Below are 27738 nucleotides of genomic sequence, written 5' to 3'. Positions count from 1 at the left end.
ATTCTGCCAGGCAGTCTGTCCCTGCTGCCTCAAGGACTCTTGTTCCCCAGATGCCCTCCTGGGTTTGGCCTTTGTCCTGTGGACCCAAGGCAATCCCAGGAGGCTGGGCAAGTGAAAGGTGTCTCCCCCTCTTCACTGCACACCTCTGGAGCCTCCCTGTGCTGCACAGGGACAAGGGGGCCTTTGGTATGGCAATCCCCAAATCACCTTGAGCTAGGAGAAGCCAGTGGCCTCGTGAAGCCCCCTCCCAGAGCAAAGGTATTCCCATGCCAACCCTTTACCCACGTGGTGGGTCCCAAGCACATGCTGAGCCTGGGAATGACAGCGGGCGTGGGGTGAGGTAGGAACTCGAGCACACCATTAGTTCTCTTTATATAGACTCTTCTAGAAACTGCCTGCAGCTGGCCGGCCAGGGCCAGCGCACAGGCAAGGCTGGAGGGAGAGGACTATTTACAGGCCCATCACAGGGCTGTACCATGGCCATGTCCCGGCACGGTCCTCGGCCATGACACCATAATAAGTTAGAGCCGGCCGGGCAGGCGGGTGGGCGGGGTGGGGGCTGTACACACAAGTGCTGGGGGCTCAGGGCCTCAATACTGTCGAGGGCCGGGGCTGTAAACATGGCCGGGGCGGCCTGCCCACCCCTAGTGGTCTGCAGTGACTGGAAGCAGAGCAGCCTGGGCGCGGCTGGGAGGTCAGGCGTCCGACAGGCAACTCTGGATTCGGTCCACCCACTGCTGGGCTGAGGGCACGTCCTGGGCACAGAAGTTGTAAACGCGACGCGTCGTCTTCACCTGGAAGAGGTACGTTGCTCTCTACGTGGCCCCACGCTGCAGGCCCTTCCCTCCCATCTCCCAAGCCCTGAGAGGCTCACGTCAAAGAAGGCCTTCTCGTCCACAGTCTTAGGGGCGCCCATGGTGGGTGTGCCTGGCCCCACAGCCTCTACTTCCGCCAAGTCAATGACACCCTTGCACTCTGTGTCCACACGATGGTCATAGTAACGCAGCTGGAGTAGAGACACAGTCAGTCAGGACTGTCCTGACCCTGCTGGTCTCCACCTCCCTGCCACTGACTGCTCACCTGGTGCTTGGTCTTGTCCAGCACGAACCAGCGGGCCTTCCAGGGCTTCATGAAGGCCCCCTTCTTATACAGGGTGCCCTCGTAGGACCTGCACTTGCAGAGCCAGGACCAGGCCGCCTGAGTGCCCAGCCCAGCCAAGGCCCGGTAGTTGGCTCATCTGCTGTCCTTGCCGGGCAGAACCAAGGCCCCTGTCCCCCCAGAACTGACCTAAGGCTATGGCCTTGAAGGAGGCCTGCCACTGCAGGCCTGGGGGCGAGGGGGACTCTCCAGGACAGAAAGGAAGGGTCCCCCCTACAGCCATCACCTGACAGACACTGGGTCCCATGAAACCAGAGTCTTGGGTCTCAGAGAAGCAGCCTCACACACAGGGCAGACACCCACAAAGAAGAGGAGGGACACTTGGCATGCAGGTCTGTGAGGTGACCCTACAGCATGGACCCATCAAGCTCACCTGGTGGCTGCCCTAACTGATGAGGGCCCCAGGGTCCCTGTCCCTCAGCCCTGCCACAGTCACCAGCTCCACATCTCAAGACTTTCCAGCCGTCGAAACAACTGCAGCCCCTAAAGGCACCTGTCTCCCACCTGAGCAATCACCCACCCCAGGCTGCAGCTCACGGGTCCACTCAGCAGCAGGCAGCAGCCCTCATACCTGTTCTCACTTTCGGCTGTCTGGAACTGGCTGTACAGGGTGCTGGTGCTGCGGCGGGCAGCCTGGCGGGCAGATGTGGCCGAGCCACTGCTCTGGTCACTGTCGAGGCTGAGACTCAGCGTGGAGCCCATAGGCCCCTCCTGCAGGTACACGCCCAGCGAGCGGCGGTGGTGAGGCACGCTGGACACTAGCAGGGAGCTGGGGGTGCCCTGGGGGAAGAAAAGGGGCCTCTGTCAGCTGTCTCCTGGCAACACACCTACCCCGGTCCCACCTGCCCACTCACACGTCCATCTGGCCGAACTTCTAGGCGCTGAGCAGCTTTCACACGGTCCCAGGTATCCTTCCAGCGCTCAGAAGGCCGGCCCAGCTCTGTCTCCAGCCGCTGCAGCTCCTGCGGAGAATCAGTGAACATTCAGAAAGGCTGCTTGGAAGAAAATACCCAGCTGGGTGTGATGGTGGATCCCTGTAACCCCAGTGCTCGAGACTGAAGCAGGATTGCTGTGAGTTCAAGGCCAGCCTGCGCTACAAAGCAAGACCCTGTCTCAAAAAACAAAACAAAGCAAAAGATCCAGAATGAGCATGAAAAGACAAAAGAAAGATGTGGAAAAGAGATACGATGAAAAAATCTGAAATGTATAACTAGAATACAGAAGAAGGCAAGACTGGGAGAAGAGGGAAAATGAATGGGAAAAAAAATACTTAGGGGAAAAAAGTTGAAAAATTTTCCAAACCAAGGTATCCAACAACATTATCAACTGGGACTATAAACCCTAAACAGGATACGTATGTAGCTCAGTGGTGGAACATATACTTAACACATGAGGCCCTGGGCTCAATCCCCAATACCGGGGCGGGGGGGGGGGTGTTTAAAAAAAAGCTTTCCTCAAAAGTGTAACACAAAACTATCAGATGACTTCAAAACACAAACATGGGTGACTTGTGCTTCCAGCCAAGTCAGACATAGTCTGTAGCCGTCCAGAAGCAAGCAGGTACAAAACTGGGCAAGAAAAGCAAACGACAAAGCCGGGTGTGGTAGTCCATGCCTGTAAGTCCAGCACTTGGGAGGCTGAGGCAGGAGGATCGCCAGAAGTCTGAGAACAGCCTGGGCTGCATAGGGAGTTCAAGGCCAGCCTTTGAGACCTTGTCTCCAAAAAAAAAAGAAAAAGCAAACAATGGTTTTCAGATGTTGGACAACTAGTAGTGAGTGTAGCACAAAGTGAGCCTACAACTGATCCAATTCTTTGTCTGGCTAGAGTGCAGGGAGGTAGAAGAAGCAGCCTTGTTGAGGTGAGGAGGCAGAGACAGGAAGTTCAGGGCGCTAGGGCAGGTGGAGCTGCTGGGGGCTACATGAGGAGAGGGAGTGCCACGGAGAAGCCCCAGAAACCTAAAGAGGCTGCACAAGCCTTTGGCCAAACTAAGCTGCCCTGGGCAAAGCAGGATGTCACAAGGGCTGGCAGAGAATGCCCAGAGGGGCTGTGAGGTTATGTAGTTCTGGAAGACGCTGGGACTCCAGACAGCAGAGTGTGACACCTCACGAAGATACAGCCCTTCCAGAGAAGCCCTGCCGCCTTAGGGTGCCTTCAACATGAGCCTCGGAGAGCTGTGGCAGGCTCACTAACCGCAACCAAGAATAAACCCAAGACTCTAAAAGAGGCTCAGATATTCCTGGTCCTCAACAATAGTGCAATTCACACGTACAGCTTAGAATAAAAGATTAGAAAAGCAACAAAGGAAATGAAGGAAAAAGCAGGCTCAAATAAAATCAGTGTTAGAACTAATACACAAGAAATTTAGAAGTTATAAACATATTTCAAGACTTAAAAGAAAAAAATGAACATAATGGTTGAAGAGATGGGGAAATCTCATAAAAACTTTTGGGTTTTTTTGCTTAAATTCTTTTATTGGTACATTTTAGCCACACAACACACCCACATCCATCACTGGGTGCCTGCTCATGAAAACTTTTTAAAAAGCAGGCTAGAGATGTAGCTCAGTTGCAGAGCACATGCCTAGCATGTGGGAGGCCCTGGGTTTAAGCCCCAGCGCTATATACACACAAATAATAAGTTCGTTAAAAATGCAAATTTTGGGTCCAGGGATTTAGCTCAGTGGCACTGCGGCTGCCTCATAAGCACAAGGTCCTGAGTTCGATCCCTGGTCCCCCCCAAAAAAAGGAGGGATTGGAGATGTGGCTCAGTACAAAGAAGCTGGGTTCAATCCCCAATGGTGGGGAAAGAGAAAAAGATTTTAGAACTGAAAAGTACAGTGTTTGGGTTTTCTGGGGGGGTTTTGAGACAGAGTAATGCAGGCTGGTCTCAAACTCATGGCAATCCTCCTGCCTCAGACTCCCAAGTGCTGGGGTTACAGGCATGCACCGCCATACCCAGCTGAAAAGTACAGTATTTGAAATGAAATATTATACACAAGAAAAAAGTGAAAATGGAAGGTAAAAATGGAAACAAAGCTTTTGTACCTAGGGAGGGGAGGGGGCTCGAGCGGAGAAATGGGATAAAAAATACAATAAAATTTATCTTTAAAAGGTTTAGGGCCAGGGATTTGACTCAGTGGTTCCACTGCCTGCCTCACAAGTGCAAGGTCCCGAGTCTGATCCCCAGTACCAAAAAAAAAGAAGTTTAAAAGAAAGAGCAGAGAACTTGAATATAAGGCAATACCAATCATCCAAAATGAACTGCAGAGAAAAAAAGAGATTGAAGGAAAAACCCCCGAACCTCTATAACCTGTAGGACAATAGGCTTAGAAGGAGAGAGACTGTGCACAAAAGAGAAAAGTAAACTGAGAAGCAACGGCCTAAAGGGTATTAAACCCATCCGCCCGCAAATCACAGGAGCTTAATGACCCCCAAAGTAGGAGGAACACAAAAGGCTCACGATGGCTAAATTGCGAAAACCAAGAAGAGAAAATCTTAGAGACTGAGAAAAAAGGTGACACTGTACAGTGTATAAGGTATAATAAATAAGCACTGACTTCTAGTAAGAAGCAACGCAAGCCAGAAAATAACAGAGTCCCATCTTTAAACTACTGAGTCCAAAAAGCTGTCAACCCAGTATTCTATATCCAGAGAAGATGCCCTTTTAAAAATAATAGAGGCTGGGCATGGTGGCACATGTCTGTAATCCTAGCACTCGGGAGGCTGAGGCAGGAGGATCGTTGCAAGTTCGAGGCCAGCCTGGGCTATATAGTGAGTTCAAGTTCAAGGCCAGTCTGGACTGCACAGCAAGACCCTGTCTCAAAAAAACAAAAAATAAAAATATCAGCACCTTGGCTGTGGTACAGCTCAGTTCCAGAGCACCTGCCTACCACACATGAGGCCCTGGGTTCAATCCCCAGAATCTCTCTCACACACACACCATGGTACGAATGGGCACAGTGGCACACATCAGTAGTCCAAATTACTCAGGAGGCTGAGATGGGAAAACTATTTGAGCCCAAGAGTTCAAGGCCAGCCTGGGCCAGTCTGTTAAATAAGTCAGGAGTTAAGAGATATGATTCAGTGGCAGACCACTTGCCTAGCATATATAAGGATCTTGGCTTGATTCTCAGCACTGCAAAAATGAATAGATGGATAGATAGATGAATGAAGGAATGAATGACAATGAAGACATTTTCAGATAAAACCTGAGGAAATTTGTGCCTAACAGACCTACGTTACAAGAAATATTAAAAGTTCTTCAGACTGAAAGGAAATGATACCAAACCAATCTTCACAGAAAAGAATGAATATTGGAAATGACTAAAATAGAAAGCTTTTTCTTTGTTTCTTAATTTCATTTAAGACCAAGTTGAAAAATAATACATGATTGTATGTCACTAAAAAAACTGCTGGGCATGGTGGTGCATGTTGGTTAATCCCAGAACTTCGGAAGCTTAGGCAGGAGGACTGAAGTAAGTTCGAGGCCAGCCTGGGCTACATAGTGAACTCAAGGCCAGCCTGAACTACAAGAATAAGGCCCTGTCTCAAAAAACAAAACAAAACAAACAGTTAAACGGCTCCATTAACATCAGATCACTCTGGAGACTAAGACAAGAGGATTACCATGAGTTCGAGGCCACCATGGGCTACACAGTGAATTCAAGGTGAGCCTGAACTACATACCTAGACCCTGTCTCAAGAAAAAGAAAAAAAACCAAAAATGTGACCAAGCTAACTCCAACATACTAAAGAGTAGCCAGGCGTGGTGGCGCACGCCTGTGATCCCAGCACTCAGGAGACTGGGGAGGATCGCACTGAGAAGCCAACCTGAGCTACACAGTGAGTTCAAGGCCAGCCTGTACTACATAGCAAGACCCTGTCTCAAACAACAAAAACAAACAAAAAGACACTAGGGATTGTAAGAGATAGAGAGGGACCCTTTCCTGTTCTCTGTGCCTGTGGGTCACCTTTATCAACAAAACGATGACTCCACGTGCCCCAAACGTGCCTCTGGGCCAGACCCCATACAAGGTCCCATACTTGTACATTTACTCACTTGTACTTCACCACCTCCCAGTGAGGCAAAAATCAGTGGCCCCATTTTGCACATGAGGAAACAAACTCTAAGATGGACAGATAACTTCCAAGGCCACGCAGCTAACACTAGGGAGTGGAGTGCAGATCCTTTCAGGATTTGGTCAGGATCAGAGGCCCAAACTCTTCTGAACACTCAGCCTCCGAGAAGAAACACCTAGGGTGGCAGTGCCCCAGGTAAGACATGCCAGCCTCTGCACCGGCCCAGCGATCATCCCTGACTGCCACCCAGCTCACTGGATGGCTCTCTGCCCTGTCCAGCCCTGGTTCCTGAGGGCCAACAAAGATCTAGATGTCAACCACAAGCTTTTAGGGCAAGAACCAAGAAGAGGTGTTGCTCACTTTTGGATGGACAGGACAGAGCCTGGCAGAGGTGAGGAATGGTTCCTGGAAACCCCTCTTTCCTGAAGACTGGCCCCACAGGGACAGCCTGAGCCACTCAGAGCCAGGTGCTGTGGGATGCGGTTTTTCTCCAAAAGTCCATGTGTGGAAGCTTGGTCTTCAGGGTGGCAGGTCCTTAGGCTTTGGGGGAGTACCCCGGAAGGGGTAAAGCACTTCTTGGGGGACTGGCAGTCCTGAGAGGACAGTGCCTTGCTCCACATATACTCCTGCCATTGCCCTGTGCCATGATGTGATGCAGCCAAGAGAGCCCTCACCAAACACTGAGCTGACACAGGCACCACGCCTGTGGACTTCCCAAACTTCCCAAACATACATCTCTCTCTAATTAGCCTTTCTCTAGTATTTCATGAGTGACGAACAGCTAACACGCCAGGTCAGAGGCACACATGCCTAGAGCAGCGGCCACGTCCCGAGACCTGGGGCTTGTGACAAGAGCCTTGCCTCCACGACTGTCTGCAAACACCCCCCTGGCATACAGCAGGTACCCGGGGGAGCCCCAGCCACCCATGCCTCCAAGTAACCGGACAGCTCCCAAGGCACCACTCGCGTTTCAGCGAGAGGAAGGAGGAGCCGGGCCAGGCCCTGCTTTGCATGACACGCACCTGCAGCAGGCGCGAGAGGGCATCGGGCTGCACTCGAGGCCGGCTGTCGTAGCACGGCCACACCACACGGCGCCGGCTTTGGTGAGCACTGCCGTCAGGCCGCTCCTCCTCTGGGGGCTCAGGAGGTCCCTGGGCCAGCTCCCAGTCATAGGGGGGGCCCTCAGCCAGTGTCTCCTCCGTGTAGAAATCCCACACCTTCAGGTTGGACACGTTGCTGTAGGGCCGCAGGACCTGGGAGCAAGCCCAGTGTTACGAGGCCAGGCTGGACAGAAGCTGCCTGCCCCAGCCAGGCCCCAACTCACCTCCGTGTCCTCGGGTGCATACATGTAATTGTAGAACACAGGTGTCCTCTTGCTCAGCCTGTCCACATACTCCCACACAGACCTGCACACCAGCTGGCCCTTGCGCTCGCCCTTCTCCTCATACAGCAGCCCTGCACAGAAGCGGCACTGAACCTGAGCCCCTCCCACGACACACCCGCCAGGCCCCCAACCCCTACATACCCAGCTCAATGCGCTCATAGTCAGAGTCCAGCAGGAAGGTGCGGAAACGGCGGGATGCATGATGGTAACCAAGGAACTTGAGGTAGAACTGGCTGAACTCAAACTCCATGGGGAACTGCAAATGGACCTGGAGGCCACAGGCTTAGGGGTCAGGGGTCAGGGAGCACAGCGCAGTCCCGCCCACGTGGCCATCTGCCCACCTGGTACACACAGTCGAGGAACTGCAGGAAGACAGGTGTGAAGCCACTGCTCTGACCAGCCAGGGTGTGGGCCCCACGGTGGCTGAAGCGATGCCCGAAAGACAGCCATTCCTTCTCCACCAGCAGACGGAAGCCTTCCAGCGTGCGATAGAAGGGGTCTGAGAGCAGCTGCACCAAGGACACCACCTGCAGCACCACAAGTCGGTCAGGACGGCCCTGAGGACCCTGGCCCGCCCCATTCCTGCACCTGCCACGCACCTGGGTGGTGACGTCCCAGCCATCCTCCAGGCTCACCAGGACAGAGGAGCCTGCATCCAGGAGCTCAACTACCAGCACTGAGATCTGCAGCAGTCTGTGGATCTGCAGGGACAGGCAGCCTTCGGACCCCATCCCGACGAGGCCCCAGACGCATGAGCGGCGGGCAGCACCCACAGCACGGGGTCAGCACAGCCCTGGACAGACAGTGCTTCCAACAGCTTCCTGTCCAGGCCCACCCCTCCTGGGCCCCCAGGATGAGGAGGCAGATTCGGGTGTCCTTGGGATTCATGGCAGCCCGTCATCAAAGCCCTCTGATGGGCACAATGTACTGGTGAAGCAGTGCTAACCCCTCGTCCCACAGGAGAACAGGAACGAGATGTCCACAAGCCACATTCTGCACAGGACCTCTGCCCTGCCGAGCCCAGCAGGCTGCCCCTAACACCCTGCACTCACTGCTGACCCATTTGTCTTCCACAGCCTGCACCCCCAGCTGCCTCCCAGGCACATGACCCCATGGTGGGAAGTGGCTGTCAGGGCCTCCTCCTGGTGCCGACGGTCAGACAAGCAAATCCACAGCCTTTTCCACAGCTCTAGCCTAGCGCCGGCAGGCAGAGGGGTAGGGTCTGGGTAGAGACCTGGATCAGCCACTCCGAGTCCTCCAGCGAGCGCAGGAAGGAGGCTGGGCCAGGCTCAGTGGCCGGGCAGCCTGGCACACAGGCCTTCAGCAGCTTCTTGAAGCTGGCCTTCACCTGCCGGGACTCGAACACCTCAATGGGTACCAGCTCCCACTGCTGCAGAGGGTCCTGCCGCACACCCTAGAGGAGCCAGCGGGGCTGTAAGACATGCCCTGTACACGCCCCCACCTCACCCCACCTTAGTCACCTTGAGCTGGGCTTTGTCCCCAATGATGTAGAGGGCTGCACGCTGGGGCCGCAGAAAGCCTGGGTCAGGAGGGGCCCCGTTGGCCTGGGGGGCACTCAGGCCATCTCTGCTGGCTAGCCGGGAGCCCACATCGGTACTGAGCCCACTGCTGCGTCCGCTGGCCCGAACGCTCCCCCACTTACCTGTGGAGCAGAGAACAGGTGAACAGCGGAGCAGGGCCAAGGCACCACTTACCTCAGGCTGGCCAGCCCAGCCTCCAGGGAGCGGGCTTCGCTCCAAGACAGGGTGGGGTGGTCAACAGGCTGCCAGCAGGGCTGTGCAAGGGAGAAGGGCTAGACCGCACAGATGCTGACACACAGGGGCAGCCATGTTAGTGTCTAGGGTGGGACTTGGGTGTCAGGCAGGTAACTGGGCTACAGGAAGAATCAGTTATGCTGTTCTGTCTCAACGGGACCGTTAGTGTCAGGTGTGGAGGGAGGTATTAGTGAGCAACACAACTCAATCCACACTGGGGCCAGCAGCACCAGGTGAGGGAGGAGCCCCTGGTACAGTACCTCGGGGCGCAGTCCGTCTGGAGGCCGAGGCCGCCATGGGGTTAGACAGCGTGGTGACCCTGGCTCTGGGGCTGGGCACTGGGGGCACAGCAGAGAGAAGGCTCAGGCCTGGCCCCAGGCCTGGGGGAGCCTACAGGCCACAGCTTCCCACCACGACCCCTTCCTTGAACCTTGGAGCCCAGAGAGGTCAGAGCAAGCCCCTGACTTGGGAGGCGAAGAGCTCTTCTTTGGTCCAGGCCAGTGCCATCCCCATCCCTGCCCCAGCAACCAGGCAGCAGGGCCCGGGCAGCAGGAGGGCTGAGGGCTCAGAGAACTGGGCTCTCCTCCAATGCCCGCTCTCTTCCCACTCACAACAGCTCTGAGCAACCATGTCCTCAAGCCTCTCTGAGGGACCTGTGCTTCCCAGACCTTTCTCCCTTGGCTCAGGACAGGGCCCACCATGCAGGCACTGCCCAGAAGTACTCTCAACAGGGGCTGCACAAGTCCTTGCAGGTCACAGGAAGAGGGGAGGTTCAGAAGCTTCCACAAGAGGGAGAGAGGCCCGAAAGATGGAGCAGTGCATCCCAGGATGGACAGACGTGGGCCCAGGACAGTGTCAGGCAGACTTCCAGGCTGAAGCAGTGTGGCCTGGAGGCTTGGCCGTGAGGCCTGAACGTGGGGCTGGGAGGCGGCTGGGTCACAGGGTACAACTCGGCACCAGCCCACATCAGACTCACCTATGCAGAGGCCTCGTTCAGGACAGAGAGGGGTGCAAGGCAATGTCCCCATTCACCGTGGCGGTCATCACAGGCCAGAGTGCGTGACCAGCCTGACCACCCCACCCTGAGGCAGCACAATCATCCAGCTCACAAGGACAGCACCGGAGCCCGGGAGGCGGCACCAGGAGCAGGGTGCTCAGACGCCCAGGAGACAGCAGGGCAGGCTGTGGGCCACTCAGGCCCCGGCAAGGATAGCAAGGTAGGAAGGGAGAGTGGCTACAGACACGCCTCAAGACACAGAAACCAGGTACTCGCAACGGAAAAGTGCGCGGGAGGGTCAGTGCAGCCTGTCCCTGGGACAGGGCTCCCTGGTGACCTCAAGGGCAGACACTGCCCTGGCTCTCACCCAGGGCCCAGCAAACAGTGACAAGGAGCACAGGTTACATGAGGAACACTGCTGAGGACAGATGAGACCACACACTCAACAGGAAGTGAGGCAGTCCCAGGCAGAGGGGAGGGCAAACAGCACAGGCAAGGACTGCAGACCTGGGCGGTCAGCTCAGAGGAGTGGACACAGCAGACAGACTCAGGGACATTCGGGCTGCAGAATGGCTCTGCTGTGGGAGGTGCTTCTATCCCCAGTGCACTCCACTCTGTTCCCAGGAGCTGAGGCTCAGCAGAGGAAAACACCCCATGAAGTTAAGGGGAGGGACCAACGGGGTAAGAGCTGATGCCCAACACAGTGTCTCCAGCTTCTGGACACCAGAATCTGCCAGGACAGCCCCAGCGTTGTGTACAAATGGCCTGTGGCCCACACAAGCCCTGAGTGGGCACTGCCACTGTCATCTGCAGAAGACAGGCTGGGTGCATGAAGCCGGGCTCTTCGGACTTCAGGAGGAGGATGCCAGATCACATGCCCCCAGGTGCAGAGATGCAATGCAAGCATAACCCACACAGGGTTACGCAAGCCCAAGAACCAACCCCCACACCCCAAGATCCCAGCAGCTACCAGCTGGGCCAAGAGGGTCAGCCAGCTAGGGATCAGGAATCGGGCAAGAATGAAGGGGCAGACAGGGCCGAGCTGGAGGGGCCATAAGGGATCAGATGGTGGCGAGGGGGTGGAGATGAAAGGGGTCAGGCAGGGTCAAGGGAGGGGGCAGACAAGCCAGAGAGCCCAAGGGTGCAAGGGCACCTCCTGCTCCAACCCAGCCTTCCCTCTGTGCCCTCCAGAGCTGCCCACAGGGCCTTGGGGCACTGGGGAGTCTCACTTCCTCCTGGAAGCTTCTCCCTGTGCCCAGCCCCTGCTGACTCACCTCCCAACCACTACTGAACACCAGCTGTCTGCCCAGCACGGACACAGCACCACACACTCTCAGCACTGACAAGCCCGAGGTCAGCATGGAGACACAGGCCAGCCCACAGCCAGTGCCCAGGGCAAAGGGCCCTGCCCACAGCTGACCTCCTGGCCTGGCACCTCCTTTGCAAAAGCTGATGATGCGGGCTGGGGATTTACTCAGAGGCCCCGCGCCTGCCTCGAAAGCACAAGGTCCTGGTTTGATCCCCAGAACCAGAAAAAAACACCTGACAATGGAGCTCCACTGAGTAGGGACAGAAAGCATCTCACAGTTATGACAATGGGCACCTCACAGGCTCAGCGTGGGGAAAGGCTGGCCTGGATCAGCCTGGAGTATGCAGGGAGGAATGAGTGACAGTGAAAGCAGGGCAGGGCCGGGATGTGGCGCAGTGATTCTGCCGCCCAGCTCACAAGTGCAAGGTCCCAAGTTCCATCCCCGGCACCAAAAAAGAAAATGAAAGGGCAGACAAGAAGAGTTGAGGATGGAGCCCAGCCAAGCCATGGGTACAGTGGCACTGAGAAGGGGGCAGGAGGGACAAGTCAGGATGCTCCGGGCCGCAGGCAAGAGGCAGTGTCAGACAACACCACCTCTGCAGGGTGCTGCAGTTTAGGAAGAGCCAGGAGGTAGACAGGCTGCGGTCACAGCAGGCAGGGCCTCGGGACACTCACCTGGTCTAGGCGGGCTTAGCATCCTCCCCATGGTGCCCAGAGGCCCATCTCCCACAGCCACACGTCCCTTCTGCCCCCACTGCCCCCGTAAGTGCTGCCACAGCCCCCGCGTCTTCTTCAACCCGTGCCCACCTCCTGCCCCCAGGTACCCTCACCATGACTGCCCATGTGGGCTGAGGAGAAGCCACTGAGCGTGTTGCGTCCTGATGCGTCAGCATAGCGGGGCATGGAGCTGACCACGGCCTGTAGGTACTTCTCCTGCTCCAAGCTGCTGGAGTCTGCCTGGGACTGACCTAGGGGAGAAGCAGAGCTGGAGGGGGTGGCGGGAAGGGTGAATGGGGAGGCCCAGGCAGAAGCCAGGAAGGTACCTGGAGAAGGCGCGTTCTGGGCCTTGAAGAGGCCAACAACACCCTTGCCGTGCAGGCCCCCAGAGCGCAGCAGCACAGCCTTGGAGCGCCCACTGCGCCAGCAGACCACAGGGAAGCGGTTCTGGCGGTAACAGCGGGACACGCGCTGCAGGGCATTGTCCTGGATACTCTGGGGAACGATCAGCAGCCCTGGGTAGCTGTAGGAAGCAGAGGCTTTGTGAGGGTAACTCTGAAGCCTCGCCCCGCGCCCACTCTCAGGGACTCAGACAGGAGCAAAAGGAGTAAGTTTGTGGCTTCCCAGACTCCGGGGCTCGGCCAGGTGTCTCTGTCAAGGGCTGCAGCCTCCGTGCAGAGCCAGGAGCCATAGCCACGAGCCCCGCAGGCATGGGAGGCACCAAGCACGGCTCGCCACCCCAGCCAGCCCTGACTGCGTCCTCCTGGCACATCCCGCTCAGCTCTCACCTGCGGCAGATGGCGTACATGCGGTTCACCGGGGAGATGCGGAAGGGCTCAGACTTGGCCCGGCTGAGGCTGCTGCTCAGGGTGCCCAGGCCCAGGCGCTGGTAGTCACGGCAGCACGCCCGTTCCACCAGGCTGCTCATAGTCATGCGGTCTGAGGGCTTCAGGGCTGAGGATGGGGTCAGCGTGCTGGGCTCCGACTCCTCCGACACTGTGCAGGCAACATGGGCTCAGCACCGAAAGACCAGCCAACCCGCCTGTCCCCCACGGGGCTGTCCTGACAGAGGCCTCCTGGGACGCGGCCTCCACGCTCACCTGAGATCTCGTCCTCCTGGTCCTCAGTGGGTGGCTGGCCGTGCTGCTCCCAGCCTGGGGGGTTGTACCTCTTTCGCGTGACATACTGACGCCCGATCGTCTTCTTGGCGTTCTTCACCAGGTTCCGGGACAGGGTTCTGGGTGCGAGGAGCCCACAGAGGTTAAGAGGCTGGGCAAGCACAGCCAGTGCCGGCTGCCCTGGCCCTGAGGCCTGGCTCCATACCTGAAGGAAGGGCCCTTGTCCTTGGCAGTCCGGGCTGGCTTGCTAGGTGTGTAGGCGGAGCCCAGAGTGAACGCAAAGGTGCCCCTTATGTCCGCCGGGTACCGCAGCTTGTGCAGCTGCTTGCGGAAGAGCTCAGCACTGTCGGATCCCACCTCCTCATCAAAGGCCATTTTCAGCAACTGTGTCAGACAGACAGACACCCACACGGTCTGAGGGCCCAGCAGGCCCCTACCCAGCTACAACGCTCTGGAGGACCTGGGCCCCTTTTCTCACATGGCCAGGCTACAGAAGCAGGTGAGCCATATGAAAGGCCTGGTGCCCACGTGACTCAAACTGCATAAATGGGGGAATTTCAGTAGCTGCTTAGCAAGGTCTCAGCTCGCACAACACATCCAAGACACAGACTCAAGGGTGGGTCCCCCAAGGTGACAGCAAAGATACGAAATCGGAGGTCAAATGGGGAGAGGCCACCATACTGAGGGCCAAGTGAGAGGCCCCAAGCCACCGACCTGGAATGTGCAGGAGCGGAGCTGCAGCCCATCCTGCAGGAGCTGGTCCATGGGGGTCTGGACACTAATGCGCTTCTCCTTGGTCAGCGCGGCCAACGGGAAGGAGCGGACCACCACCTGTTCCCCCACTTACAACAGGCCGAGCGAGGGGGGGGGGGAAGCAGAGCGGTCACAGACCTCAGGGTACAGTTACGTGGGTCCTGGGTGGGTGGAGAAGGAGCAGACAAGAGCCTGTCTCTCATAGGGACCCCACATCCCTGAGGAAGGGAAGGAGAGGCAGGGAAGGTCCCCCCAAAGACCTAACGGGGCGGGGAGAGGCTCACCCAGGGGGTCGGTGGGCATCCCCGTGAAGACGACCCGGTACGTGGTGAGGAAGACAGCGCCCTCAGCCGGGAGCAGGGCGGGGCCCCCTCCGGAGCCCCCCGTGGCTCCTTCTCGGCCATCCGGCAGCAGGTACACTCGAAGGCCGTCCAGGACACACTCCTCCCCAGGCAGCAGGCGAGGCCGCAGCAGCTTGGGCTGCCCAGACACAAGCAGGACCTCAGGACGCAGCGGGCGCTCCCTGGCGTGGTGCCCAGCCTGCCCGGCTCCCACTCACCTTCTGGATAGGGGGCAGCCGCTTGCTCTCACGGTGCACGGCCTCCAGGGTCTCTACGTGCATCTGCACAATGTCTGAGGGAGAGGAGTTCTCACGCCCTGAGCCCCCGGCCGGCCGTCGCGGGTGCTTCCGGGCCCTGACCCATACCTGGCACCATGACGTGCAGTCCCTTGAGGTGGTCGCTGGTGACCCCGCTCTCGGTGCAGACCTTGTCCACGAAGCGGTTGATGAAGCGGACCACAGCCCCAGCCACGTCACAGGTCTCTGCATCCTCGAAGCCACTCTCTGTGTCGTAGCTCTCAGCCACACTGCCCGCCATGCTGGCCGAGGGGGGGGGTGGGGGTGGGGGGAGGCTCAGGCCCAGCCCAGTCTGAGCACCCCCCAGGCCCACCCAGGGGCCCCCCAACCTGTTGGTGACCAGGCTGTTGCTGGCGCTCTCGAGGTCCCCCAGCCCTGCCCGCTCCCGCAGAAGGCGGCTCTTGCTGCTGTCCAGAGGCAGCAGGAGGTAGCTCATGCGGTTGGCATAATGGATGGCCTGGCTGAACACTGTGCTCTCTTCCTTCTGCACCAGCTCCTGCTGCTTCTCTCGGCTCAGGGTTGGCCACAGGCGCCGCTGCTCCGAAGCCACATCCAGGGCAGAGCGCTCATCCTCCTGGGCTGGGACTTCCCCAGCCTCCTGCCAGGGTGTGTGATGAGCCAAGCAGGGCTCCCTGGGCCCCAACCCCACCCAGACCCAGAGAACCCTGCACACCTGGGAGGGGGACTGGTCTTCAGGGGGCTCCAGGTAGAGGGCCCGGATGTGGGTCTGCACATCTCCATAGAACATGGCCTCCCAGAACTGGGGTGTGCTCCACACCACGTGCTCCTGCACGCAGCTGTATGCAAACTGCGTCACCCCTGGGCTCAGCTTCTGCAGAAGCAGATTGGTGAGGTCACGTGGGTGCAGCCAGTCAGGAAGCAGGGAAGAGGCTGAAGAACCCCACACTCACTCACCCGGCAGAAGGCAGTGACCAGGGGCAGCAGAGCAGCCGCAATGCCGTGCTCATCCAGGGACGTGCAGTCCTGCGGGTAGGGCCACAGCCTCTGGGAGCCCGCTCTCCTCTGACACTGCCCACCTCCGGTCATCCCCTCGGCCCCCACAGGCCAGCACCTCCCACTATGGTCCCCTGGGCCACTGGGTTCAGCTCCCCAGGGCTGGGGGAGGTTTCGAGGTCAGCCCTGTACCTCCCTCCAGGAAGCCCCTCCCCCTCCCCCACACCCCCTGCAGACCTCCTTCCCTGAACAGCGATCACCCCTGTACCGCTCTCCTCTTCCCACTGAAGACCACGGGAAGTCCTGGGGAACGCCAGCGCAACCCCCCATGCCACACTGCTGCATGACAAGGCCTAACCTGGCCTCACCTGCAGGCAACAGTTCATCATGCGGACAACAAAGTCAAACTGCTGGTGGTCCAGGACTGCCCGGTTCTGTTGCACATGGACATGCAGCTCCTGGGCAAGGCAGCGGCGGGCAGCACGACCCTTCAGGGCCCTGAGCACAGCCGGGAGCAGCTGGGGGCAGGGCAAGGGGAACATGGGCTGAGGGTCCCCACCAGAGGAAGTGAGGAGCGTGCATCAGGAGCCCAGAACCTGGCTCCACACGTACAGGAGGAGACCAAAGTCACAAGGGGCAGGTGTGCCTAGGTGCCGGGCTTCACTGCCCTGCGAAGACTGAAGCCTCCAGGAGCCCAGTGACTACATGAAGACAGGGGCACGTGATGCTCACGCCACAGTTCATGAGTCAGGGTGGACGTATGTTCTGGATGTCAGTCCTCGAGAGCCCAGGGCCACCTGGCCTACTGGGGCTGAGGAGCACAGATGTCATACAGCATAGGTCAGGGCACGGGGGCTGTTACTCATTATAAAACCTCAGGGAGCGCCATGGGGACACAACAACACAGACAAGAAAAGAAAGCCTTAAACTAGCTGCCATGAAGGAACCCGAGGTCACAGGAACACCACGAAGGGCAGAAGAAGGTCCAAGTGGGTTCTGACTTGTGTAGACTAAAAGGATATAACATGTCCAAGTCTACACACTTTCAGGGTGAGGATGCAGAAGAAACAACGATGAAAATCTTTAAGGTCTTCTAATTCATTCATTCATTCTGTACTATGGTTAAACCCAGGGCCTTCCCACTGAGCTATAGCCCCAAACCTTTTATAATTTGAGGTAAGTCCTCACTACATTGCTAAGTTGCCCAGGCTGGGCTCAAATCTGCCACCTGCTTGACTCAGTGTCCTGCCTCAGTGTCAGGGTTCTAGGCGCATGCCATCGCACCCAGCTAGCCTTCTCCTTTCTAAAAGTGACGCCAATCCCCTCGCCGAGGCTTCCCAGAAAGCCTGTCCTGCTGCCCAGTGGGTCCAGAAAGGAGACCCGGTGTTCACTGCACAGTGGCCCCTGCACGGCGAGGGGAAGCCTGAGAGCCGAGCAGACCCGAGGCCTTGCCCCTGGCGCCTCACCTTCTTGGCCTCGAGCATCTTGCCCTCGAACACACAGGAGATGCAGCTCCGCACCACCTCCAGCCGCCGGGCGCTGTTGATGTGCGGCCCGCTGCTCCGCTCTGCTATGGCCGCTGAGGAGACAGGACACGCTCACTCTGACCCCTGAGCCTGTGCCCACCCGGCGCCGAGTCTGAGCCCTGCTCTCCCCTCATTACGCACTCATGGGGGAGCCCGAGGGCACAGTGCTCCTCCTCTCGGCCCTCACGGCGGGGGGTGCACCCTGCATCTTGGCCGCTGCCTGGTCCACAATCCACTGCACAGTGCCCTCATCCAGCCGGGGGAAGGGCCGGGGTGCCCGCCACGGATGACCGGCCTCACCCGGCCTCTGCACCTTGTGCATTGACACAGCCGGGTATGGGTTCTCCTAGGGGAGAGCAGGCAAGCAATGCCTGGAGGGCAGGGGCCAAGGCAGCACCACACCTTCCCGCAGGCCGCCCGCCATACATTCTTATAGAGCTGCTCTGCCAGTTCCTGGACGTGACGCAGGACACGCTGGGGGTGATTCTCGTCTGCACGCATCCGTGCCACCTCGTGGGCCACCAGCTGGGAGGGGCGGGGCAGGAGGCAGAGTGAGCCAGGTGCCAGGGAAGGAGGGAAGGGGCAGGTAGGGGCAAGGGGCACACCTCATCAAACAGGTCCGTGGGTCGGTAAGGAACCCCACGCTCTGACACAAAGCCTGCAAAGGCCATGCCCTCCAGCACCTTCATCAGGAAGTCATCTTCTACTAGCCCACGCTGGCCCAAGAAGGCTGCCTGAGGGAACACCAGGAGATCAGCCCCGAGACGTTCAGAGTTAACCGCCCCCCGCTCCTGGCGGCCCACCTTGTGGAAGCGGATGACGGGCTCGGGGTGGATGCGCACGATGTGCAGGCACCAGCGGTAGCCCTGCAGGAGCTGAGCAAAGAGCCGAAGGAAGACAGCGCGCAGCTCCTTGTCCTAGAGCACAGTCAGTACAGTGAGTACAGGCCCAATGCCCCCAGGTCCACCCAGGGTCAGGAGTGGGCTTCTCAGCATCCCTTTCTGTCCTTTCTGCCCCACCCCAGGCAACTGACTGCTCCCTGCAGTTTTGGCTCCTCCACTGCACCACCCCACAACTGATACTTGCAGCAGCTACTCTGCTCTCAAGTTCCTCCTGCCTGTACCAGGAGCTCCAGGGCAGCCTGCAGGGGGCTGCAGTGAGCTCACACCATCCACCCTGCCACCCGGGGCAGACCTAAATGAGATGCCAAAAGGAGCATCAACAACCCCCACCTGCATCTTCAGGGAAGAAGTGGACACTGTGGGAGGGGGGAAGGCAAGATCAGCCAGCTCCAGCTCTGGATCCAGGACCTGCAGAAGCAGAGGGGAGCAGGGATGTGGAGCTACACAGCCAGCCTCAGACTCGCCTTGCTCCCAGGCAATGGCTCCCAAGAGGCCCGGGCTCCAGCCACACCCTGACCCCTGTCCTCACCATGCTGAGAACACTGTGGGTCTGGCTCTGCAGTGGCTCCGGCAGGGGTGGAATGTGCACACACTCAGGGACAGCCACTGTACCTCCATCAAGGTCAGCAACAATCACGTCCAGCTGTGGACCGAAGGGAGCAAGTGGTCAGGGACATGCAAACTTGGGCAGCAAGGCAGACACACACCATGGCCCTTACCAGTTCCTGAGTCTCTGCCTGGAAGGCGGCATTGACCCCGATGATGAAGGGCGTGGGTGTGCTGAGGACCTCCAGCAGCTGGGCCGGCAGGATGGGTACATAGGTGAAGCTGTAGCAGGCCCCAGAGGACACAGTGAGCGCTGGAGGGCAGGGCCAGAGGGCAGAGGCAGGCAGAGGAGCCAGGAGAGACTGGGTAGAGGGTCTGGACAGAGAGGCACCTGTATCTGAGAGGGAAGAGCAGAGCCAGGAGGCCCCTGCAGGCATCTGCAAGCCGCTGGTAGCTCCGGGACAGGAAGAGGACCTTGTGTTCCGTGAGGGCAGCACAGAACAGAGAGAGCACGTTGGTGATGCCTGAGGGAAGAGGACAGGCATGGTGAGGGCCTTGCATCCACTCCCCAGGCACACACCAAGAACCTACACCTCTGCTCCCCAGCTACAGACAGGAACCTGGAGCAGGAGAGGCAGGGAGGACACGTGGACTCACCCAGCTGGCGGAAGAGCAAGGCCACACTACAGCGGCTGACAGGCAGTGAGTCGGCCAGTGGGGTCTGAATGACCTGCCGGTCACCAGCTCCCAAAGAGATGGTTCTCTGGGGAAAGAAAAGGGTCAGAGCTCAGCAGCTTAACCAAACATGAGTCAGCCCAGAGCTCCGTGGCCCCAGGTGGGCCCTGGTATACTGACAGACCCCAAGATGGGATGGCTGGGTCGGCTGGAGGAAAAGGCCACACCCTCCTCTGCTGGCTAAGCAGTGCTGCAGAGAAAACTCAGGGCAGGGGTGGCTGCCTCTGACCTGGGGTGGGGGCAGGGCCTGGGTGGGCAGAAGAAACAAAGGATCCGTACCGCTCCTTCCTCAACAGAGTCCAGCTGCACAGGACAGACAGGCAAAGAGACACAGTTAGACACCCCCAGCACACACGGCACAGATCAGAGGGCAGACAGATAAGCAGACGCCAACATCCAGAGACAGGACACACCCACGGATCAAGAGGACAGAGATGAAAGATGCCAGCCCAAAGGAGCAGGTGTGAGAGCGAGAGCCAGTGAGCAGCAGGGCCGGTACAGGACAGCTCGGAGAGCGGAGGGGAGTGCCTAAGGCTCCCAGCCAGGCTCAGATGCCGAGCTCCTGGAGCCCACCCCCATGACCACACCAGGACCTGTGGCCGTGTGGAAGCTGGCTGTCCCCAAGACTCACCTGTGAGCCCCCGGCCAAAGGGACAGTACATGTCAGCAGGTTCCCAATCACGTTCTCCAGGCACACGTTCAGGCCCTCCACGTGGATGGTGTAAATGAGCCCAAGGCTGTTCTGCAGTGAGCAGACAGGGATGGCGGTCAGCTGACAGGAGCACTCTGCACCCTGCCTTGCTGTCATGGTGGCCCGTCTCACCCTGAACACTTCTGTGTGGTCTAGTCTCGACACCAGCACCAGAGTCTTCGGAGCATACAGCTGGCCAGGCTGGACCGGAGTTGCAGGGGACAGCTGGCCTTGGCCTCTCTCATCTGCCTCCTCCTCCCTTTCCACGGTGCCCTTGGTGCCCACTGCTTCCTGCAGACAGAAGCCCAGGTAGAGGACAAAGCTGACCTAAACGGAGCTGGGCCTTGGTGAATGCAGGCCTCCACCAGGTGGGAGACATCCCTAGAGGCCAGGGCACTGCCACATGCTGCATCCCAGAGCCCAGCTGACCTGTTTGGGTTCCACTGGCTCCCAGAAGGTCAAGCAGGCGCAGTAGTGCCGTTCAGAGTTTATGTCAGTGAGGACAGCAACAAAGAAAGTCGGTGGGTTCCTCTCAGGACACACCTGCCACCCACTGGGCTGACAAAACTGCAGAAGGATTGAGCAGTCAGCTGTCTATGTTTCCACCTGCCCCATGCCACCTGCCCTCAAGATTCCAGGGCACCAGGGCAGTGGTCCACAGTGACTGGGGGACACCTCACCTCCAGGGCCTCCTGTCCCTCTGGGTGACAGGAGCAAGAGCCTCTAGTCTCACCACCAAGAGCAAAGGAGAGCACGGCAGAGTAATAAGGACACCAAATACCCTGCCAGTCAAGCCAGCCCCCCCGGGTCTGGGCCTCTGGCATCAGCCCTCCCACTTACCAGCTCAATGCCCTGCGGGAAGGGGTTGTCTTCCCAGTCCTTCTCTGGGAAGCGCTGCAGGATCTGGCCCTGGCCTTCCCCGCTCCCTGAGGACAACGGCAGGGAGTCAGAGCACTTCTACACCCGACTGGCCCCAGATCTCACACCTACCACTTCCCTGAAGATGGCTCTGGGTAGAGAGGCCACCGGGCAACAGCAGGTTCCTGAGCTAGCAGAGGGCAGAGAGAAGCACCTTGGTCCCTGCAAGTCCCCTCTGTTCTTCCCTCTACCCTAGGCCCCTGCCAGAGCCCTCCTGTCACCTACCAGGCCAATCCAACCTCTTGAAGCACAGGGCCCTTCCATGGGGGGAGCAGCTCGGCTGAGCCATACCCTTTGGCATCTGCCCTCTCAGCCAAGCCCCAGCATGGGCCCGCAGCCTAAAAGCTCTCACATCCTGCCAGGCCGGGAGCACCACACAGAGGGCACATCCAGTGCACACCACATACCTGGGCACTCCAAAGCTCCCTGTCATCTCCCCACCCTGGGCCCACACTGAGCGTGCCGAGGATGCACGTGTTACTTGTGGAGTTTGAGAAGAAGCTTCAGTCCCATTTTGTGTGTGGCTGGGGGACCACCCAGGGCCACAGCCCCAGCCCCAGAGACAGACGCGACCCCTGTACAGGTTTCAGAAGACAGTATTCACAAGTGCCTGGCCTGGAAGCCCCATGGTCCCCTAAGTGCCCTCTGGTCTACATCCCCGCATTAGCATGCCCAGGGCACTGCTTCCAAATTCATTTCACACCCGTGGGGTAAAGGCCCTGGCTGTTGGTCACCCCCTTCAGAGCCAAACCAGGAAGCATGATGACAGCCACCACAGGAAAAGGGGGCTCAGGACCCACCTCCTGCCAAGTGACTCCTCCATTTGCTGGACAGAACTCATGGAGGAAGAGCAGGTTATGGTGGAAAGAGAAAGACCTGCTGACATTCACCTTCCATACACAACAAAGGTCCCAGAGCATCATGCCCACCATCCCCTGCTTAGACCAGCAGAAGCAGCAGAGGTAGGCAGAAAGGGGAGGATGGTCCACACGGACCCAACCCCCAGAAAGCTGCCTCGAATACAGCCTCTGCAGGCCTGTGGCCTTCCATCTACCCAAGCTGGCCCACCTGACAGGCGAGCTGACCCCAGCAAAATGACAGAGGCAAGGCCGGGCGTGGTGGCACATGCCTGTAACCCCAGCACTTGGAAGGCTGAGGCAGGAGGACCACTCAGTTCATGGCCAGCCTGAACTACACGGTGAGTTCACGGCCAGCCTGAACTGCATAGTGAGACCTTGTCTCAAAAAAAAAGGCAGAGGCCGAGCACCCAGCCCTCCGGAATCACAGAGGCAATGCCCAGGGTGTGAACACCAGACAGGCTGCTGCTACACCCGAGGTGCTGAGGCAATGCGGGCCCAATTCTGACTCACCAAACCTCAGCTTCCTACTTCCCTCCCCGCCACACCATTGCCGCCTGCAGGCGACAGGCAGCAGAAATGGAGGGGACAGGTGTTTGCCCTCCCACACACGCCCGCTCCTGCCTGCCCCACCTAGGTGAAGCCCCATGTGGTCCCTCCAGTCTGCCCCCCGAGGGCCACCCTTGACAGGCCCGGCTTGCCCGGCGCACACACTCCTGGAGCATGGCTCCTTCCTCCACCCACTCCACCAAGGGCCTCCTTGTGCTCAGCCCCAAACCACCATCTGGGCCCAGGCCTGGCTGGCAACCAAGGCTCACCCAGTTCTTGCCACGAGGCAGCAGGCGGAGGCAGGAAAGGAAGAGGGGGGTGTTGACAGGGAGAGCAGCTTCTGCTCTGCGGCCTCCCCAAGGCCAGGCAGGGCAGGTGGCCTTCAGCAGGCCTCTCTTAGCAGCCTCTCCCCTCAGGGACTGCACAGGAAGGGCCGTCACCACCCAGCAGCCCCAGCCCACGCCATTCACCTCCGCCATTCTCCCCAGTGCCTCACTGCCTCACAAGGGTGGATGGGTGGCTCAGCGAAGCAGGCACCTCCTGCGCTCCTTCCTCCGGGAAGCTCTCTGCCTGAGCCCGGGGTGGGACCCTCAGGACCTCCTTCCTCTACCACAACCCTCCCCCACCCTGTGACAACGGGTGCACCTGTCCGCAAGCTCTGGTGCCTGGCCTAAACCACAGCCTAATTAGGGCTCGCTGAATGCACACAGTTGGTGACATGACCATCCTCCCCACAGCCCACAAGCAAACAGGTTCCTCAGTCGGCAGTGCAGAGCAGCTTCCGGAGCCTCAAGCTGCACCAGGACCGGCCCTCCTGAGACACACACACCAGGAAGAGGCCCTACAGCTCTAGCCCCTTGACACCCCAGCCTGCATCTTAGCTCTGTACCATCACGGGGCCAGGCTGCAGCTTGGCCGCTGCTGGCCTGTAAAAGGTAAAAGTGTTCCTGTAAAAGATAGAAAGGTTCTGCCAAGTCTCTCCAGTGTCCCCCACTCAGTCAAACCCTGTGGTTATGAAGGTGACCTGCAATGAAGAGCTGAGCTCCTTGGCCCACCAGGGGTAGAGAGAAGGGAGGACACGCTCCCCTCCCTGCTCCACAGTGGCAAGACTTATCCCAACACCACAGCCAGGCATCATAGGACAGTCAGTACTCTTTGGGGGCCCAAGCAAGAGGGACACCCTGGTCCCCTGACACACAGATGAGAAGTCCTCTCTCCCTTCTACTCTTGAACCACAGGTTGGGTGGCCCTGAGGCTCCTGCCCTCAAAGCTCCTTAGTGAGGGCTTCCTCCACCAGCCAGCCCCATGCAGGCTACAGGCCCAGAGGGGAGGTTGGCCAGCAGGAGAACACAGACCATGTGTTCTGTCATCTGCTGGCAGCACCCCATCTCCAGTGCCAGGCTCCGATGCCTGGAGGCCCAGCCCAGGCCAGTGCGCACTGTAAGGAGGGAAAGAAAGGCACCCTCCTCTGCCTAGCCCACCACACATGCTGGACAGCTCGGCTAGCTTCTGCCTGGGATAAGCCCAGCTACAGTAAGGAGGAGAAGGAAAGGACAGCACTTCCTGTTGCTCCACCCACCCAGACCTCAACATGTAGGCACGCTGTCTGAAAGCAGTCACAGCAGCGGATGTGCAGAAGGGGCTTGCAGCTTCTTCCATCACCCACCCTAACCCCACAGTCAGCCCACAGCAGCTCTGAGCCAGGCCTTGGACCCCAGATGGAGGATGGGAGGCAACTCCAGCCACCCCAAACAGCCCCAACCTGCTCCTGAGGGAAGGCAGACACATGGGTGGGGACAACAGTTGGAGCCCAAGAATGTGGCCAGCTCATCACCCAAGACTGAAAGAGGCCAGGCCATAGGATGACAGGTCTTTTTCTCAGATGTGGAGGGCTCCAACCTCTCCCTCCCAGTGGCGACAAGGGGGCTGCCAGTCACGTCTAGGCCAGGTCAGGTGCCTCTCCTGCTCCTCAAGATATCTTAGCACTGGCCAAACTTCGTTGAATCAGCTGACCTCTGTTGGAAGCTGGGCAGGGGTAATCTGTCTGGTTCTCACTGGCCCCAGAGCCAGGCCCAGGGCACAGAAGTGCTCCCTTACTCACCAGCTAAGGGGCCTGTGAAGGGCCAGCCGGCACCTTCCCAGGTAAAAGTCACACACAACCCAGGCATTTTCCTTCCCCAGCACCCCTTCCACCTTCCCTGAGAGGTTGCCAGCTGGTAACCACTAGCAACCACGATGCTCCCTCAGACAGGACTTGACCCAAACCAGGCAGCTGAGATACATGCAGTACCCAGGCTCTGAACCCAGCAATTCTAGGGAGGATGTTCAAATCCAGCCAAAGATAAGCTATTCCCCTACTCACACCCCTCAACCAAAAAGACTCTGCATAGCTGCCCACTCTCCTAGGCCTGACAAACATAGCCCTTCCCCTCCTACAGAGATACCTCGAGCCACCTATGCTTAGAAGTGTTCACACACCTGCTGGGTAGTCATTAGTAAGACACCCACCGTCTCCTGAGATCTCACAAGTGCGTGTTCACATCCTCAGCAGACTACGGTAGCATGACTTGTTCCAGCTCCAGCTGAGAAAACTGAGGCACCAAGAGCTGAATGACTGCCCAGGACCACAGAGCTATGGGGTGGCACAGCAGAAATAACTGATCCCCCACCCTGTATACCTCTGCTTCAGGCACCTTTTAGCTGCCACCATCACCATCCCGACCCTACCAACTGGCTCTGCATTCAGCCCATGGCCAGGGTCCCAAGCTGTGGGGTTGTTCCCCACAGGGATAGTTAAGGCCTTGTAAGAAATGCTATGAAGCTGGGTGACCAACCAACAGCTGACAGTTCCAACCCGAGAAGGCAGTGGTTAGGGGGCTCCTTGGTCTCCCACATCCACTATGGTGGACAGCTTGGAAGTCAGTCCTTCAGGGAGACTGGGCATCCTAGGCCACAGCCTTTGATCCTGTCCTGCTCAGAGGCCACAAGACCAGAGGGGCCTGCCTCTCTTGTGGATCCAGCACCGCGCACATGTGTCACAGCCAGCTTCTCGTGGAGCCCACCCCTCCCTCCCCATGCCCCCTAACATTCATCCTCCACTCTTACCCACCACGGCCACCTTGCCTCCTACCCAGGTTCTGCCTGAAGCCTCTGCCTCTCCTTCCCCATCCTTCTTCCAGGCTCTTATCATCCTCCAAGCCCTCGCTGTTCCTAAAGCCCCTACCTTAGAACCCAGCCCAAAGCTACTCACCTTCAAGCAGCTCTAAGCCAGCCCTGTTTCTCTGGATTCTATGCAGCCCCCTGCCCCAGGTGCCATGGCCTCACTGCCACACGCGCCTGGGAACAGACAGTGCTCCTTGCAAGGGCTACTACAACACGGATGCCAGGTCTGCTGTGCACAGAGGACAGGAGGCTGAGGACAAGGTGGGCTCTGCTTTTGAGAACTATCTCTGGAGGGAAAGGCAGATGCTCACAATGGAACAGACGAAAGAAACCAGTGCTGAGTGAGAGGGCACTAAATACGATCTGGAGGTGAAGCAGATGCTGAAGAGGCTTCAAAAAGTGTGCAGAGTCCAGGAGGTGGACAATGGACAAGGGGCATCAGGTAGAGGCTCAGCAAGGAGAAAGGCAAAGAAGAGAAAAAGTTCAGGACCTGGATGGTGACAGTGGCACCTGGACTGATAAGAAACAGGACAGGGCTGAGGGCACAGCTCAGTGGTAGGGTGTCTGCCTAGCATATGTGAGGCCCTAGGTTTGACTCCCAAACACTGCAGACATAAAGAAGGAGGGGAAAGATGGACAGAAAAGAAAAAGAAGCAGGAAAACGGGGTGGGGAGGACTCAACCTGAACCCCAGGAATGAAGGGACGGCCCCAGCTGACCACGTGGCTGTCCCCAACAACACTCTTCCCCATTGCGACTGGGATTGGATGGCCTGGGTGCAGGTCCCAACCGGCCTGGACCTGCACCTGATTCTGCTCTACAGATGGGGACATCAGGGCAACCCTGGTGGGCTGCTGGGAGAAGTGAGATCATACGACGGGCTGTGCAGAGCCTGGCACTCCGAGCACGCTTGCCAATACCCCAACACCACTGTCTCCAGGCTGAGCTGATGTCATCATCAGGCTCTGCTTTCTCCTACCCCCTCCCCACTGAAGGGTTCTCAGACCCAGGTGCTGGCCCCATACCTGGACCTGCTGGACATCAGCACCAATGACCACACTGATCCCCCACTCAGGGCTTGGCCTGCAAGGCCTGGACTGATAGGCCCATTGCCAGGAATGCTCTACTCAGTTCCCAACACGTCTGAAATCCTCTGAGGATGGGTTTTTTTTGTTTTTTGTTTTTTGTTTTGCCAGGGATCGAACTCGGGTCTTTGGGCTTGCAGGGCAGGCGGCGGAACCACTGAGCTAAATCCCCGGCCCACTTCTAAATCAAATACTATCTCTCCGTGAAGTAACCCCTGAACTCCACCCCCTCTGCACCACACCAAGTCTGCTTGAGACTTAGACTCAGCCCAGAGCAGAGAAGGGGGTGGCAACATGAAGCCCCCGCCCCGGAGCTCAGCACCACCACCCAGCAGGCGGCGAAGGCGGGGAGTGCCATCCCACCCAACTGGGAGCGGGAGACGATAGGCAACCCCAGGGCCTTCCCACCTCCCACCTCCCGTCTGCAGCAGCACGGCCCTGCCCACCTCCGCACCGGACACAGGTGCCCAGGGCGGCCCTCGCACAGGCCCAGCGCCTAGATGCTCGAGGGCGCCCCCCGACCGCTGAGGCTGCTTCCCGAGCCCTGGGCGCCTAGTCCCGTGCCCCGGCCTCCGACCTGGTCCACTGGCGCCCAGCTCCGTCCCTCCGCGCCCAGCCCTGTTCCTCGGCGCCGCTCCGCAGCACTCACCGCGCGGGTGCGGCCCGAATGCCACCAGCACAAAATAATCCGCGAGCCGCGCCATAACGAGAGGCGCAGGGCGGTCCGAGGGACGCGGGCAGGCTCCGTGGCTCGGGAACTCGAGGAAGGCAGCTCATGGCCCGGCCCCTGCCCTGGGCCGGGCAACCACGACGCCCCGGGCCCGTTCCGCTGCGGAGCTGGCCAGCGCTCCCGCCGCCATCTTCCCAGCCAGCCGGCCCGCCCGGCCG

The 27738-nt window shown here is 58.7% G+C and overlaps 1 protein-coding gene across 7 annotated transcripts; it reads right to left on the bottom strand.

Moving 5' to 3' along the window:
• Positions 1 to 355: 355 nt before the first annotated feature.
• On the bottom strand, positions 356 to 27738 carry Sbf1 (SET binding factor 1). Of its 7 annotated transcripts, XM_013072437.3 has the most exons (42): positions 27500 to 27737; positions 21121 to 21206; positions 20710 to 20847; positions 20413 to 20571; positions 20221 to 20331; positions 19869 to 19892; positions 19512 to 19617; positions 19246 to 19378; positions 19028 to 19136; positions 18838 to 18951; positions 18639 to 18716; positions 18210 to 18323; positions 18012 to 18140; positions 17833 to 17931; positions 17548 to 17752; positions 17347 to 17459; positions 16249 to 16398; positions 15842 to 15910; positions 15600 to 15758; positions 15256 to 15524; positions 14996 to 15168; positions 14849 to 14922; positions 14574 to 14769; positions 14251 to 14378; positions 13742 to 13920; positions 13519 to 13655; positions 13207 to 13414; positions 12745 to 12941; positions 12532 to 12669; positions 9656 to 9733; positions 9102 to 9283; positions 8855 to 9034; positions 8220 to 8321; positions 7962 to 8147; positions 7762 to 7888; positions 7561 to 7691; positions 7259 to 7489; positions 2013 to 2120; positions 1730 to 1938; positions 1081 to 1168; positions 875 to 1006; positions 356 to 794 (listed from the first exon to the last, which is right to left on the bottom strand). In XM_013072437.3, the coding sequence occupies exons 1-42, from the start codon at positions 27552 to 27554 to the stop codon at positions 696 to 698; spliced, it is 5703 nt and encodes a 1900-aa protein (XP_012927891.1). In that variant the 5' UTR covers positions 27555 to 27737; the 3' UTR covers positions 356 to 695. The 7 variants fall into 7 exon arrangements, with proteins under 7 accessions (XP_012927891.1, XP_087069740.1, XP_012927892.1 ...); XM_087213614.1 differs by having other exon boundaries at positions 12532 to 12941; XM_013072438.3 differs by lacking the exon at positions 9656 to 9733.

This window comes from Heterocephalus glaber, unplaced genomic scaffold, assembly GCF_053883595.1.
Source record: "Heterocephalus glaber isolate CG9 unplaced genomic scaffold, H.glaber_assembly_v1.0 deba00001444, whole genome shotgun sequence".
Taxonomy (NCBI): Eukaryota; Metazoa; Chordata; class Mammalia; order Rodentia; family Bathyergidae; genus Heterocephalus; species Heterocephalus glaber.
The sequence above is the reverse complement of the archived record's forward strand: the minus strand, read 5'-3'. Positions and strand labels throughout refer to the sequence as shown.

Coding starts and splice junctions, on each gene's coding strand:
- Sbf1 (XM_087213614.1), bottom strand. CDS start 27,554: ATGGCGCGGCTCGCGGATTATTTTGTGCTGGTGGCATTCGGGCCGCAC. Junction 13,656..13,741: donor GACAAGGGCCCTTCCTTCAG/GTATGGAGCCAG, acceptor CCTCGCACCCAG/AACCCTGTCCCGGAACCTGG. Junction 13,415..13,518: donor CCAGGAGGACGAGATCTCAG/GTGAGCGTGGAG, acceptor TTGCCTGCACAG/TGTCGGAGGAGTCGGAGCCC.